The sequence below is a fragment of the Dipteris shenzhenensis genome, chromosome 30, assembly GCF_047967505.1.
Source record: "Dipteris shenzhenensis isolate YYH24624 ecotype China chromosome 30, Dip_SZ_1.0, whole genome shotgun sequence".
Classification (NCBI taxonomy): domain Eukaryota; kingdom Viridiplantae; phylum Streptophyta; class Polypodiopsida; order Gleicheniales; family Dipteridaceae; genus Dipteris; species Dipteris shenzhenensis.
Genome location: NC_141625.1, coordinates 40,563,462 through 40,575,391, shown reverse-complemented (window position 1 = coordinate 40,575,391; position 11,930 = coordinate 40,563,462). Strand labels below are relative to the sequence as shown.

The following is an 11,930-nucleotide window of genomic DNA, read 5'->3' as shown; positions in this document are numbered from 1 at the left end:
TTATAAAGGGAAAGGAATAAAGGATACATATGTACGTAGCGGTTTAAATATTGCCTCTTGAAATGCATGTTGTACACATGCTTTTCAAGAGTTCTTATTCTAGCACTCAAACTAACAAAACCCAAAGTTTTAAACATAAGTATGACATTTCAAAACACACAGCCAAGATTATGGTAGTCCCAATCAACAACTCACCCATGCTTCCCTAGGACTAGTTTTTGCCATATGGCAAAGCATCTTGCAGGCCACATGGACAAGGCTCAATTGGTAGGGGTGTCCTCATAACCTCGACAACAATCATGATAAAGGAAAGCATCAATTCAAACTTTTGCATTGTTGGCCTTTAGATCACAATGGTCTTCAATTTGCAATAAAGAACCACATTTTCTAATTGTGCAAAATGTGGAATGTGAGAGAAAGAACATAGCTTGGTCAAGAAGCATAGGACCCAAAAGATTAGTCGGTCATTGTAATTAAACTTCTCATCTATATTCCCAAAATTTGCAATTTGTATTGTTCTTGTTGCTCTCTAGTGCACCAAATTGACTGTCCATTTGCATTGCTCGCATTCTACAGCCCTTGCACATCACAATCCACTAAAAGGATTCGGAAAACTTTATGTAGAAAGTAGAATTTTCAACACTGAAATTGAAACAAACACATAGAGACAAGTGACGGGCATGATCCCAATGTAGATGAGGCAAGAGCCTCACCTTGCCAATGCTGCTACTTTGGTATCCATTGGTGATGTTACAAATCTCAATCTCGAAACACGCTCAAAGGCATTTGCAAGATTTGGTGCATTATTCGTGGGGTCAGAGGGTCAGTCATTGCGGGCTATAGTAAAGTGCTACCATAGGGCACTGCCATAAGGAGGGAGGTGCATAGAAATGGAAGAGGAGGAGACTTGGGGAGGATGGTGGGTGGGTGGGTAGTGGCACCTAAGATGCCATGCACTCGCTCTTAGGTGCCAATTATCTAGAGCTTGCAAAAGTTGAATGGAAATGTGGAAGATGCCTAGAAAGTATCGTGTTTGGCATCATTGAGTGTTGTGGGTTATTATTTGCCATATGGCATGTGTGTAGGCATGCGTAATTTAGGGAAATTCGATCACAAAGGAGGAGTTCGATGGGTCCCAAATTACTAGGTCAATTCCACCATACCTCCACTACTTTACTCTCCAAGGCATTGTGCTAGGAAAAGAGGAGTATTGACAGTTAATACCTAGCCTTGATGCAGCAACTGGCGCCGCTGCGAATCCAAACGTCCCATTGCTCTTGCCATTTCTATGCACCAAGGCAACCCTCTTAAATGGGTTTTAGATGTGTCTGGATGAGTGTGTCTTGTAGGGCCGTCTTGCTCCCTCATTACATTGCCATAAAAGTGACAGGAAAAACTTGTGCGAGGGTAAGGCGCCGCTTGCTACGTGGACATCGCCTCATCATTCGATTCTGGTGGGCCAAGTGGCTTGAAATACAATAAACATTAGCCTAGGTGTGAAAGAATGCCTGCCTAGACGGGGATACTCACAGCACTCGTCTGGAGGCGTTTGAAACTAAAACTGGCCTTACTCTCACCATGGGCACATGAGAGCTTTTGCAAGCTGTTCTAATAGCCTGCAGCAGCTGATGTAGCAATTGGAAGGCCAAGCCTTGCTTGACCCTTGTAATCGGACCGCACAACTACGTAAGGGCTGGGGGCAAGGATTAGACAACCAGTGAAAAGCTACCATAGTGAGCCCCTCAAACTCACAGACAGTTCTCCATGAGCATGTGCCCATAAATGTGGCAGGGTCCAGCATAAGTTAGGCAGGCATGTGAACCTGATTGGGGATAACTTCCGGCACGCGCTTAACCTAGGAGTAATTCCAGTTTCCATGTGAATGTGTTTATCATTTTTGGTCTGCCCTCAGGGTAGCCTTAGCAACGATGAGATTTTGGCAAAGCAAAAATTAGGCATTTCTTGAATTTTTGGAAGTGCATTTTTCCTATTGGCTCTTCTTCATTGGACTTGAATGCAGAGTTTAACGTGGTTGACTTTCTCTCTCTCTCACCTCTCTCTCTCTCTCTCTCTCTCTCTCTTCCCTTCTTTATCTCCTCAAGTCTTCTTACACACTATCTCCACCTTTTCTCCCACACCCTCGCTTCTCTCTCTCTCTCTCTCCCCTTTATCTCCTCTTCCTTCACACCATTTAGTGGATTTCTTTTTGTTTACTTTTTGGCCCTACAAGGGCCCTATGGAATGGATGTGGTTTTGTGTAGATGATGGTTTCGCTTTGAGAAAAGTCATTTTGACTTGTTTAGGTTGCTATTAAGTGTAATTATAGTGGTAATTGTAGTTAGTGGGAACTTTAGGGTTAGATTGCGGTATTCCATGTTATTGGGCTAACGTAACTTCTCTTTCCTTTTAGAGGGCCTTAGGCCGGGTTTCGACTAGGCCGACAGACACGGGTGCTCTCAAGAGAATGCAAGACATGTCCACCGGTGTGGTAGTCACACCACCCGGCAGACAATATTTATAAAAAGTAAGTAGCTTTTATTGCAAGCAATGTTGATTGGCTGGAAAAGCTCCCAGGTTTGGGCCCCTCAAAGTGGGTTCGCGCCTTTTTTTTCCCTACCCACAAGATGGGCGACCTTCGCCCCACCTTCTTCATATGTCCGGGCCCGCAATTGAGATTGGTCCACGGGTGATGGCGCCCCTGCATTTTGGATTGTGGAGCATGTCAGCCGGCTTAGTCTGAACCTGGCATTGCCATCGTTATGAATGATTGAATATCATTCACCTTGTTATTTTTGAAATTTGAAAAAAGTGTTGTCTTCCCGCTTATTTTCTTCTTCCCCAACAGCCATTTTCTCTTTCCCACAGTCTGCAATCCGCCATAGGCAAAAGCTTCAAAACGCTTCAACCCGCCATAGCCAAAACCTTCAGCTCCGCCATAGCCTCACCCCTCTGCCATGCACATCAAAGAAATCTCCCTCGAAGGCTTCAAATCTTACGCCTCCCGCACCGTCGTCCCCGGCTTCGACCCTTTCTTCAACGCCATCACCGGCCTCAATGGCTCCGGCAAATCCAACATCCTCGACTCCATTTGCTTCGTGCTCGGCATCACCAACCTGCAGCAGGTCCGCGCCAGTAGCCTCCAGGAATTGGTATACAAGCAGGGTCAAGCTGGTATCACCAAAGCCACTGTGTCCATCATCTTCGACAATTCGGATCGCAGCCGTAGTCCTATTGGCTACGAGGAGTGCAGCGAAATTACGGTCACTCGCCAGGTTCGTTTGGACTCCGGTGGACTTGAACCGTTTTGCAGCGTATCAAACATTTTTGGTGCACGAATTCCATGAAAGCTTACCAGAACTGCGCCTGTGAACTCTTCCAGTTTCCCCGTAGTCCGATTTCGCTAACTCTACTTCGTAATGCCCATGTCGCACAATCTCACGTCCTTCTCTCTAGCCTTGCAGCTTCAGCGGCTAGTCCATAGTGTTGCCACTCCTCCTTCACAAAGTCCATAATTGTCATGAAGGTCAATATAAGTTTGAGAAAAAAATCTTCACATCTCTTTTATTGGACTCTCTATAGTCTGACCAAAAACGTCTGCTTCGCCGATAATATGATAGTCAGTATTGGATTTGGCCCCTTAGGCTTGTTCGCTACTGTTTTCCCCTACACCAACGATTGTCTAAGTCGAGATTTTGTGCTTTTAATTGGCCTGACGTAAAAGATCGGAAATACACGCCTTGGAGTTGCTGCTCGAGTGATTCGCTAACACAAAATATGGCTGTACATTTCAGATTGTGGTGGGGGGCAGAAACAAATATCTGATTAACGGCCATCTCGCACAACCGATTCGAGTCCAGAATCTTTTTCACTCCGTGCAGTTAAATGTGAATAACCCACACTTCCTCATCATGCAAGGGCGAATAACCAAGGTTTTGAATATGAAACCACCAGAGATACTTTCAATGTTAGAAGAGGCAGCAGGAACAAGAATGTATGAAATGAAGAAAGATGCGGCGCTTAAAACTCTTCAGAAAAAACAAACAAAGGTGGATGAAATTGATAACGTGCTCAGTCAAGAGATCCTTCCCGCCCTTGAAAAGCTTAGGAGAGAACGAGCACAGTACATGCAGTGGGCCAACGGAAACGCAGAGCTTGATAGGCTCAAAAGATTCTGTATTGCCTACGACTTTTCTGAAGCAGAAAAAGTAAAAAATGCAGCTCTGAATGACGTAGATCAGTTGAGATCCAAGATCACAGAAGTTCATGACACTGTCAGGCAGCTCGACAATGAAATTGCAGAGAAGGAAAAAAATATTTCAGAGTTGGCTTTAGAAAAGGAAAAGAGAATGGGCAGTGACATGAAGGATTTGTCCGACAGAGTGGATGAACTTTCGAATGCACTGGTCAAAGAGACATCGACATATTCTAATCAGAAAGACACCTTAAAGGCAGAGAAATCGGCTATAGTAAAAGTGAGTTTCAAAACGATGCTAGTATTTTAAAAACGTTGGACCGTAGGTCATGGCAGGTCTACAAATATTTGTGGTAAACCCTAAAGTTTGTGGTGTCCTTGGCAATAAAGCTTGGCAGGAATATTGCTGACTTGGAAGCTTCTATTGAGGAAAAGAGCGCAGCAGTTTTGAAATCAGACGAGGATGCTTCTGGCTTGAAGGAGAAAGTTCAGACTTTAACTGAATCGCTTGCAGAACTTGAGAAAGAATATCAGGTAGTTCATTTGCCATTAGTTTTCTAGGACTGCCTACTACTGTGCATGCTGTCATTAATTATGCTATCACATTTTCTAGCTGCTTAGTCTAGCCTCAGTATACATATTGGAGTGATCAAGGAGTTGCTGTCCAGTGATCTACGAATGTCCTATTTATGATGGCACTCCAGCTCAGGAAAGACCTTGATACATATAAGCAGCTTTTCTTTGAGAATTTCTGAAACCAAAGAAGATAATTATCCCACTGCTAAACTCTGAATAAACGTTTTTCAAAATCTTAAAGGCCTTGCCAAGTGCTCAACATAAGCAACGTGGGTTGACATTTCTTGGCAAGTACTCCCAATTCTAAAAGCCTTGATTTGCAATGCATTTAGGCACACCATAAGAGTACAAATTTGGTAGCATCTTCCATGTCATACGTAGATTCTAGCACTGCTGTACTGTCTCGTTGATCTGCTTGGGGCTGCACTCTGCTGCTCTTTACTCACTAAGTCTTCTTCATAGAAATCCCAACAACCAGTAAGTACCGAGCTCTTGTAAAGACATTATTTGGATGCATTTTAAGCTATTACATGCATGTTTAGGAAGCCTAGGAGTGGTGTCAGCTAGGTCTAGTGAAAGCCTACTTTCACCTGCTGTTTCCTTTGTCACAATACAGTCCTTGACCATTGTTTAATGAAGATTGCTATTTCTCGCCTCAAGGGCATTATGTTGGTGTCTTGCTGGTGAGCCTATCAGTGAATTGATGAGCACGAATTTACATTATGTGTTGGTTAGTGTCCCATGCACTCCGAATGCAGGTGTGGATATGGTGATTCTTTTCCATAGTGTCAATTTGTTTTTGGCCTACATGAACTCAGGAAACTGTGGACTGTTACTGTCATCAGATTCTGGGAAAAGTTGACTTTGAGAACGATTTATTCCAACTATTATATGTGGTCCAGGGTGTGCAAGCTGGGAAGAGTGGTGGCAATGAGGAAAAGAGCCTTGCTGATCAGCTTGCAGAGGCTAAAGCTAGTGTTGGAAAGGCGGCTACAGAAACCCAACACACAAAAACGAAAATTCAGCTCTGGGAAAAGGAGCTGAAAGAAAAAAGGAAGCAGCTTGCCTCAAAGATGGAAGAGGCAAATGCTTTGGAGAAAGAGTTGCAGTCCAAGAAGTCAGAGATTGGGAAGATCACAGCAGCTTTGAAAGACCTACACCATGAAGAAGGCCTTATGGAATCTTTAGAAAAGGTAAGATTTGTAGGGCAATATTTAGGTGCTATGTCTGGGAAAAAATTCAGTGTCACAACTGAGCTCTCCTTTCAGTTTTACCTTAAACATGACCACATCGTAACCTCAAATTCAAGCATGAGAAAAAGTTGTTTTCTATCTGCTTAAAATGGATTGACCTTATAAATTGTCTTCTGCTGTCAGGATCGCCAACAAGAATCAGAAGTCGTCCTTGGTTTGAAGACTGAAATCAATGATCTTGCAGCCCAACTAGGAAATGTACAATTTGCTTATAACGATCCTGTGAAGAATTTTGATCGATCTAAGGTCAAAGGTGTGGTAGCTCGATTGATACATGTGAAAGATGCTTCTGCTGTGACTGCTCTTGAGGTTTGTTGCGTTACTATGCTTGTTTGCTTGTCCACTCTGGTCATGTCCAGGGCTTGCTTATCATGGTTCTAGTTGGTTCCATGGGAGATGGTGCTTCTTCTGTTCCATTCTGGATATTTTGACAATGCCAAATAAAAAAATATTTGTTGGGGGGTCTTCCACACGAGAAATAATGTTTTTCTGCTCAGAATCAGGCGTCTGGATTTTGCTGTGTGCTATAATGGACAGAATAAATATTTATTGTCCTATGTCCAACAACAGGTTGCTGCTGGAGGAAAATTATACAACATAATAGTTGACTCAGAGCAAACTGGGAAGTTGCTTCTTGAGAAAGGTGGTCTGCGACGACGAATAACTATTATTCCTCTGAACAAGATCCAAAGTAACATTATCCCATCAAGAGTCCAAGAGGCAGCTTCCAAAGTGGTCAGTTTTTTACAAATTATGCCCTTTATGTTCTCTATCTTTGGTTATTTCAATTCACACTGAGCCATCCTTAATTGTATCTAGCAAGCTAACCCTTTATTTCAGTCTTTTGCTTGACAAGCAAGTGCAAGGATTTTATGATAGGCTTGCGCACATTGCATCATCTTCTGCAGGTTGGTCGTGGAAATGCAAGGCCAGCTATTTCACTCATTGGATATGATGAAGAACTGAAGGTGGGCTTCTTTGATTACAGGATGTTAGGGACACTGATAATGGTCCAACTCTTGCATGCCATATGATTATGTAAAATGAAAATTTGGTGATTTGCTTTTTTGCTTTTTCCTCTCCTTGTTTCACTAACCTTTTTGAGACCATACAGTCAGTGATATTTTTATTTCTTCCCTTGTTTTTGGGAAAAGGGAAAATTATGTTACTTGAGGGTGCAGTATGTAGTGTCTGAGAAGTTGATGCAAAAGTTACATTTGTGATTCTAGAATGAATTTTGTTCGAACTTGTTGAATGATTTTATCTTTGATGCATGTTTCAGTAATTGAATCCGGTTTAGTGTGCCACATGCTGTTTGATTCTTAAATAGCCTCATGATACCCAATTGATAATGTATTTTCCTTCACAGTCTGATAAAGGCTTTGTCTGATAGATACATGAAACATCCTTTAACAGGTCTCTGCAGTGCAGGGTCTGTGCTGTCAACAATGTTTTGGGTTTTCTGTTTGTTTGTTTGTTTTGTCTGGTCTTGTTTGGGATGTCTCCCTATCTGCACAATTTTAGCTATAATTAGGCATCTCTTGCTCTCATTAGAAATTACTGACTCTTTGGTGCTGAAGATTTCAAATGTCAAATTTCAAGATTTTAAATGTTGAATTTCAAGTTTTTAAATGTTATAACTGCTGACTCTTTGTTGCTGAAGTATCAAGATTTTAAATGTTAAATTTCAAGATAGTAAATTTTTTTTGGGGGAGTACAAAAGAACTACATGTATATGTTCCAGCAAAACTCCAAAAATGCACAACTTTATTTCTAATTCTAGATCTCAAATGTGTACCATGCAGGCAGCCATGGCTTATGTCTTTGGTAGCACTTTTGTTTGCAGGGATACAAATGCAGCACGAGAGGTTCCATTCATCTTTATCCAAACTCAATCCTTTGTTGTAGAATAGATTTAGATGTATTGTGCCCCAAGAAACTTTTGCAGCCCTTGTCTCACTATACAGGCAAAGTCTGAATTCTCGCTGTTTCACAGGTTGCATTTCACAAAGATATCAAGGTTCCTAGTGTCACCTTGGAAGGTGACATATTTGATCCCAGAGGATTGCTTACTGGTGGGGCTCGAAAGTAAGTAATTGTCTAGAAATCATTGATCTATGTTAAAGGTTATTTCGAAGGACCTAACTTTTCTTTGGAAGATTATCTTATCTGAGCCGTTCACTTTAGCATAGCCAAAAAACAGCATTAGCTGAGATTAGTTTCCAAGAGTAGGATTTTTGTACTAAATTTTAAACTGTAATCGGTGGTTCATGTGCCTATCAGGGAAAGTGGTGAACTACTGATGCGGCTTCATCGGCTCTCAGAGGCAGAGTCAGAATTGGCCAGGCATCAGGGTAACCTGTCAAAGATTGAAGCTGAGGTGCTCATTTTAATTTGTTCAAGCTTTAATTTTAACTTGCTAGCAGCTGCCCTATTTTAAGATGTGAGCATGTTTGGTCACCTCAAATTGTCCAGAGGAGTACTTTGATCTTTCGCTTTGCTCTTGGAAATAAACTTAGCATGTGTAACATTTTGGTTTTGGTTTCATGATGAACATGCTTTGAAGCATCAAGGCATCTTGCTCCTTTTTCCAAGGGTATTGATGAAGCAGCTACCATTTTAAATCTGTGGCAGATCGCGAGTTTGCTACCTGTCCAAAAGAAGTACATTCACCTCAAATCACAGCTAGAGCTGAAGACATATGATTTGGCTCTTTTTGAAGACAGAGCCAAGGAATGTGAACATCACAAGGTCTGTATGTGCAGATCCTTTTTGTCTTGGGCCACTAGTAGTCATCAATTTGTTCTCTAATTAGCAAATTATGGTGAGTTAATGACAATAGAAGCACAGCTCTCGCTATTTTGTCATCTTTTTCTGGGGGTTGTATCTCATTAGAAGGGCCAGGGTAGAATTAGGATAAGCCGATCATGCTTTCATATTGTTATTTCCAAATTCATCTGATTTCCCTATATTTCCTTTAAATTCGGTTAAACGCATTAAGTTTGGTTGAATTTGTGAATTGGTCGATATTCAAGGATACCTGAAGCACTCAGAAAGTGTTGCACATGCAGTTGAGTGAGTCAGCCTCCCAGCTGGAGGCAGAGCTCAAGGCAGCCAATGCAGATGCCAAAACAAAGGAGGAGCTTCATAGAGCTTGCTCTCAAAGAGTATCTTCTCTAGAGCAAGCAATCAAAGAACACGGTCGGGACCGTGAAAGCAGACTCTCAGCCTTAGAAAAACAAATAAAGTCTTTGAAGCAACAGATGACTGTATCTTCAAAGGAACTGAAGGTAATGGCCTGTTGTTGGCATTATGCTTGCTGTACACCTATAAGGACAGCTAATTTTATGTGTTTATCTTTGTTGCTGCAGGGATATGGAGGAATAAAAGAACGGTTGGTGATGGAAAAAGAAGCTTTACTTCAGGAAAAAGCTTCATTAGAAGGTCAACTGGCTTCAAGTCAAGCACAGATTAAAAGTTTGGAAGATTCAGTGGAGAAGCTTGCTTTGCAGGTATAAAATACTTTACAGGTATAAAATATATGCTTATTTGAAAACAAACAGGAGTCAGTTGTCCACAGCTTGAGTTTGTTCATGCTTTTTTGGTGCATTGTGAAGGTTGACACAATCAAACAAGACTATAACAGGGCTGAAGAAGAGCTTCGTCAAAGTCGCGCAAAGATAAAAGAGTGTGATAGCCATATAAGCTCTTTGGTGAAGGCTCAAAACAAGCTGCAACAGAAGCGGACAGACTGCCAAATTGAGATGAGGAAGATAGAAAATGAGGTGATACACTTAGTTCCTCGCCGGTTCTGTTTCAATCTACACCAATAATAGCTGCAAACTGAAGGAAATGATGGCAGGTTAGAAGAATGGAGTCTGAACAGAAGGACTGCTCAAAAATAGTGGAGAAATTACTTGAGAAGCACAAATGGATTGCTACCGAAAAACAATTATTTGGTAAACAGGGGACGGACTATGACTTTGCATCTCGTGATCCGCAAGCAGCAAAAATTGAACTTGATGCAAAACAGTCAGAACAAAGCAAGTAAGATGGTCATCCGTCTGTAACAATATTATTTTTCTTCTCATTACTGGTGTGACTTGATAGCTAACAGTTGCACTGAGCTGATTTTACAGACTTGAAAAGAGGGTCAACAAAAAGGTCATAGCTATGTTTGAGAAAGCTGAGGATGAATACAATGATCTCATGTCAAAGAAACGGATCATTGAGGTGCTTTTTAAACCATATAAAAATCATTGAAAAGAAAGCATTTCCAGACGAGTACAGAAATGAATTCTGGCTCTTTTCCTTTACAAACTTCCAAGTAGTTTTTTCTGCACGAATGGGTGGTCTGCTGATGTTTTCTTACTGGTGGCGTGGGCAGAATGACAAATCAAAGATACATAAGGTTATATTTGAGCTTGATGAGAAGAAAAAAGAGACTTTAAAGGTTACGTGGCAGAAAGTTAACAAGTGGGTATTCACTTCATAGCAATGGCTATCTTCTGGGTTTGATTACATGTCTCATGATAAGGTCTTTTTTCTGCATGCATTAGGGATTTCGGTTCCATTTTCTCCACACTCTTGCCAGGAACTATGGCTAAGCTTGTACCCCCAGAGGGAGGTGATTTCATGGATGGGCTAGAGGTTCGTGTGGCATTTGGCAGCGTGTGGAAACAGTCCCTTTCGGAGCTGAGTGGGGGACAGCGATCATTGCTTGCGCTCTCTCTTATACTTGCTCTGCTGCTCTTCAAACCGGCACCACTTTACATTCTCGATGAGGTGTATTTGCGTTCTCTTGGCAACGAAGGATATTTCCTCTCTTTTTTTGGGGGGGGTGGGGGGGGTGCCAAAATGGACTTTTCTTACATAGATGTATCCATGTTTACAGGTTGATGCTGCCCTAGATCTCAGCCATACACAGAATATTGGTAGAATGATCAAAGCGCACTTTCCTCATTCACAGGTGAAGGATTTGCCCATCTTGGTTAATTAGATTATTTGTAAAATCAGTAAATCTGACGCTGATACCCTGTTCTGGAAAGCAGTTCATTGTGGTGTCCTTGAAAGAAGGAATGTTCAACAATGCAAATGTGATATTTAGAACGAAGTTCGTGGACGGTATCTCCACTGTCACGAGGACAGTGGCGAAGCAGCAGGGAAAGAGATCGGGAGCCACACCAGAGCGGTAAATTTCGCTCCTTCCATACTTCAAGGCGATTTCGTGCAAATCAGCCACTATGCCTTTGAATTTAAATCCGCATGTTGAAATGGGCTAGTGTTGGTCTTCTGCAGGAGAGCACCATTCAAGGAAAATATGGTCAAATAGTACTCGTACAAATATGGTATGTGTTTCTACATACAAAAGGTAAATATTCATAGAGGCTGCCTTAAACGGACGTTTGTGGCAGTCTTTGCCCACAGGTTCTAATGAAAGAACCTTGCTATGTAATTATATGTTAGCTTTAGGCTCTAAGCCCACAGTTTTCATGAGAGCTTGAAACTTAAAAGGGAAGCTTAAACAGCTGTAAAAAGACTTCACTTATCATGGCTCATTGTTGGCCTACTACACTTGTACACTTCCTTTGGATGCCTCACCTTTCGTTGTTGTATATCTTGTCTTCTTCATAATGGCTTTTGCATTCCTCTATTAGATGAGTACCTTTTAGGCAATGCAATGACAAAAGAGGATTAAAGAAGAGAAGGTTTTTCTTTTTTGACAGAGGTGGGGGGGGGGGGCACCCATTCACTAAGCCTCATTTGGGGAAAATAGTTGATGAGGAATGTAAAGCAAAAGCTCCATGAATAGGAGGGGACATTCTTGGTAGGGAAAGGTAAGCTTATCTGGCCTACAATAAGGTCTCATGCGTTTGTTAAAAAGACTTTTTAGTGCAAGCATTACGACA

At 41.8% G+C, this 11,930-nt stretch overlaps 1 protein-coding gene across 1 annotated transcript; it reads left to right on the top strand.

Moving 5' to 3' along the window:
- Nucleotides 1-2,850: 2,850 nt before the first annotated feature.
- Nucleotides 2,851-11,653, top strand: LOC147882116 (structural maintenance of chromosomes protein 2-2-like). The gene is made up of 21 exons (XM_087401257.1): nt 2,851-3,272; nt 3,792-4,472; nt 4,583-4,726; nt 5,671-5,961; nt 6,145-6,330; nt 6,592-6,756; nt 6,930-6,989; nt 7,827-7,889; nt 8,018-8,109; nt 8,305-8,401; nt 8,656-8,772; nt 9,093-9,311; nt 9,393-9,533; nt 9,639-9,806; nt 9,884-10,068; nt 10,161-10,254; nt 10,409-10,497; nt 10,581-10,806; nt 10,916-10,990; nt 11,073-11,212; nt 11,320-11,653. The coding sequence occupies exons 1-21, from the start codon at nt 2,955-2,957 to the stop codon at nt 11,351-11,353; spliced, it is 3,585 nt and encodes a 1,194-aa protein (XP_087257383.1). The 5' UTR covers nt 2,851-2,954; the 3' UTR covers nt 11,354-11,653.
- Nucleotides 11,654-11,930: the final 277 nt, after the last annotated feature.

What these genes read in the sequence shown, in the direction of transcription:
- LOC147882116 (XM_087401257.1), top strand. Translation starts at nt 2,955, where the DNA reads ATGCACATCAAAGAAATCTCCCTCGAAGGCTTCAAATCTTACGCCTCC. An exon ending in GATATGATGAAGAACTGAAG is followed by an intron (nt 6,990 to 7,826) that starts GTGGGCTTCTTT and finishes TGTACCATGCAG; the next exon opens with GCAGCCATGGCTTATGTCTT. An exon ending in TGTCAAAGATTGAAGCTGAG is followed by an intron (nt 8,402 to 8,655) that starts GTGCTCATTTTA and finishes AATCTGTGGCAG; the next exon opens with ATCGCGAGTTTGCTACCTGT.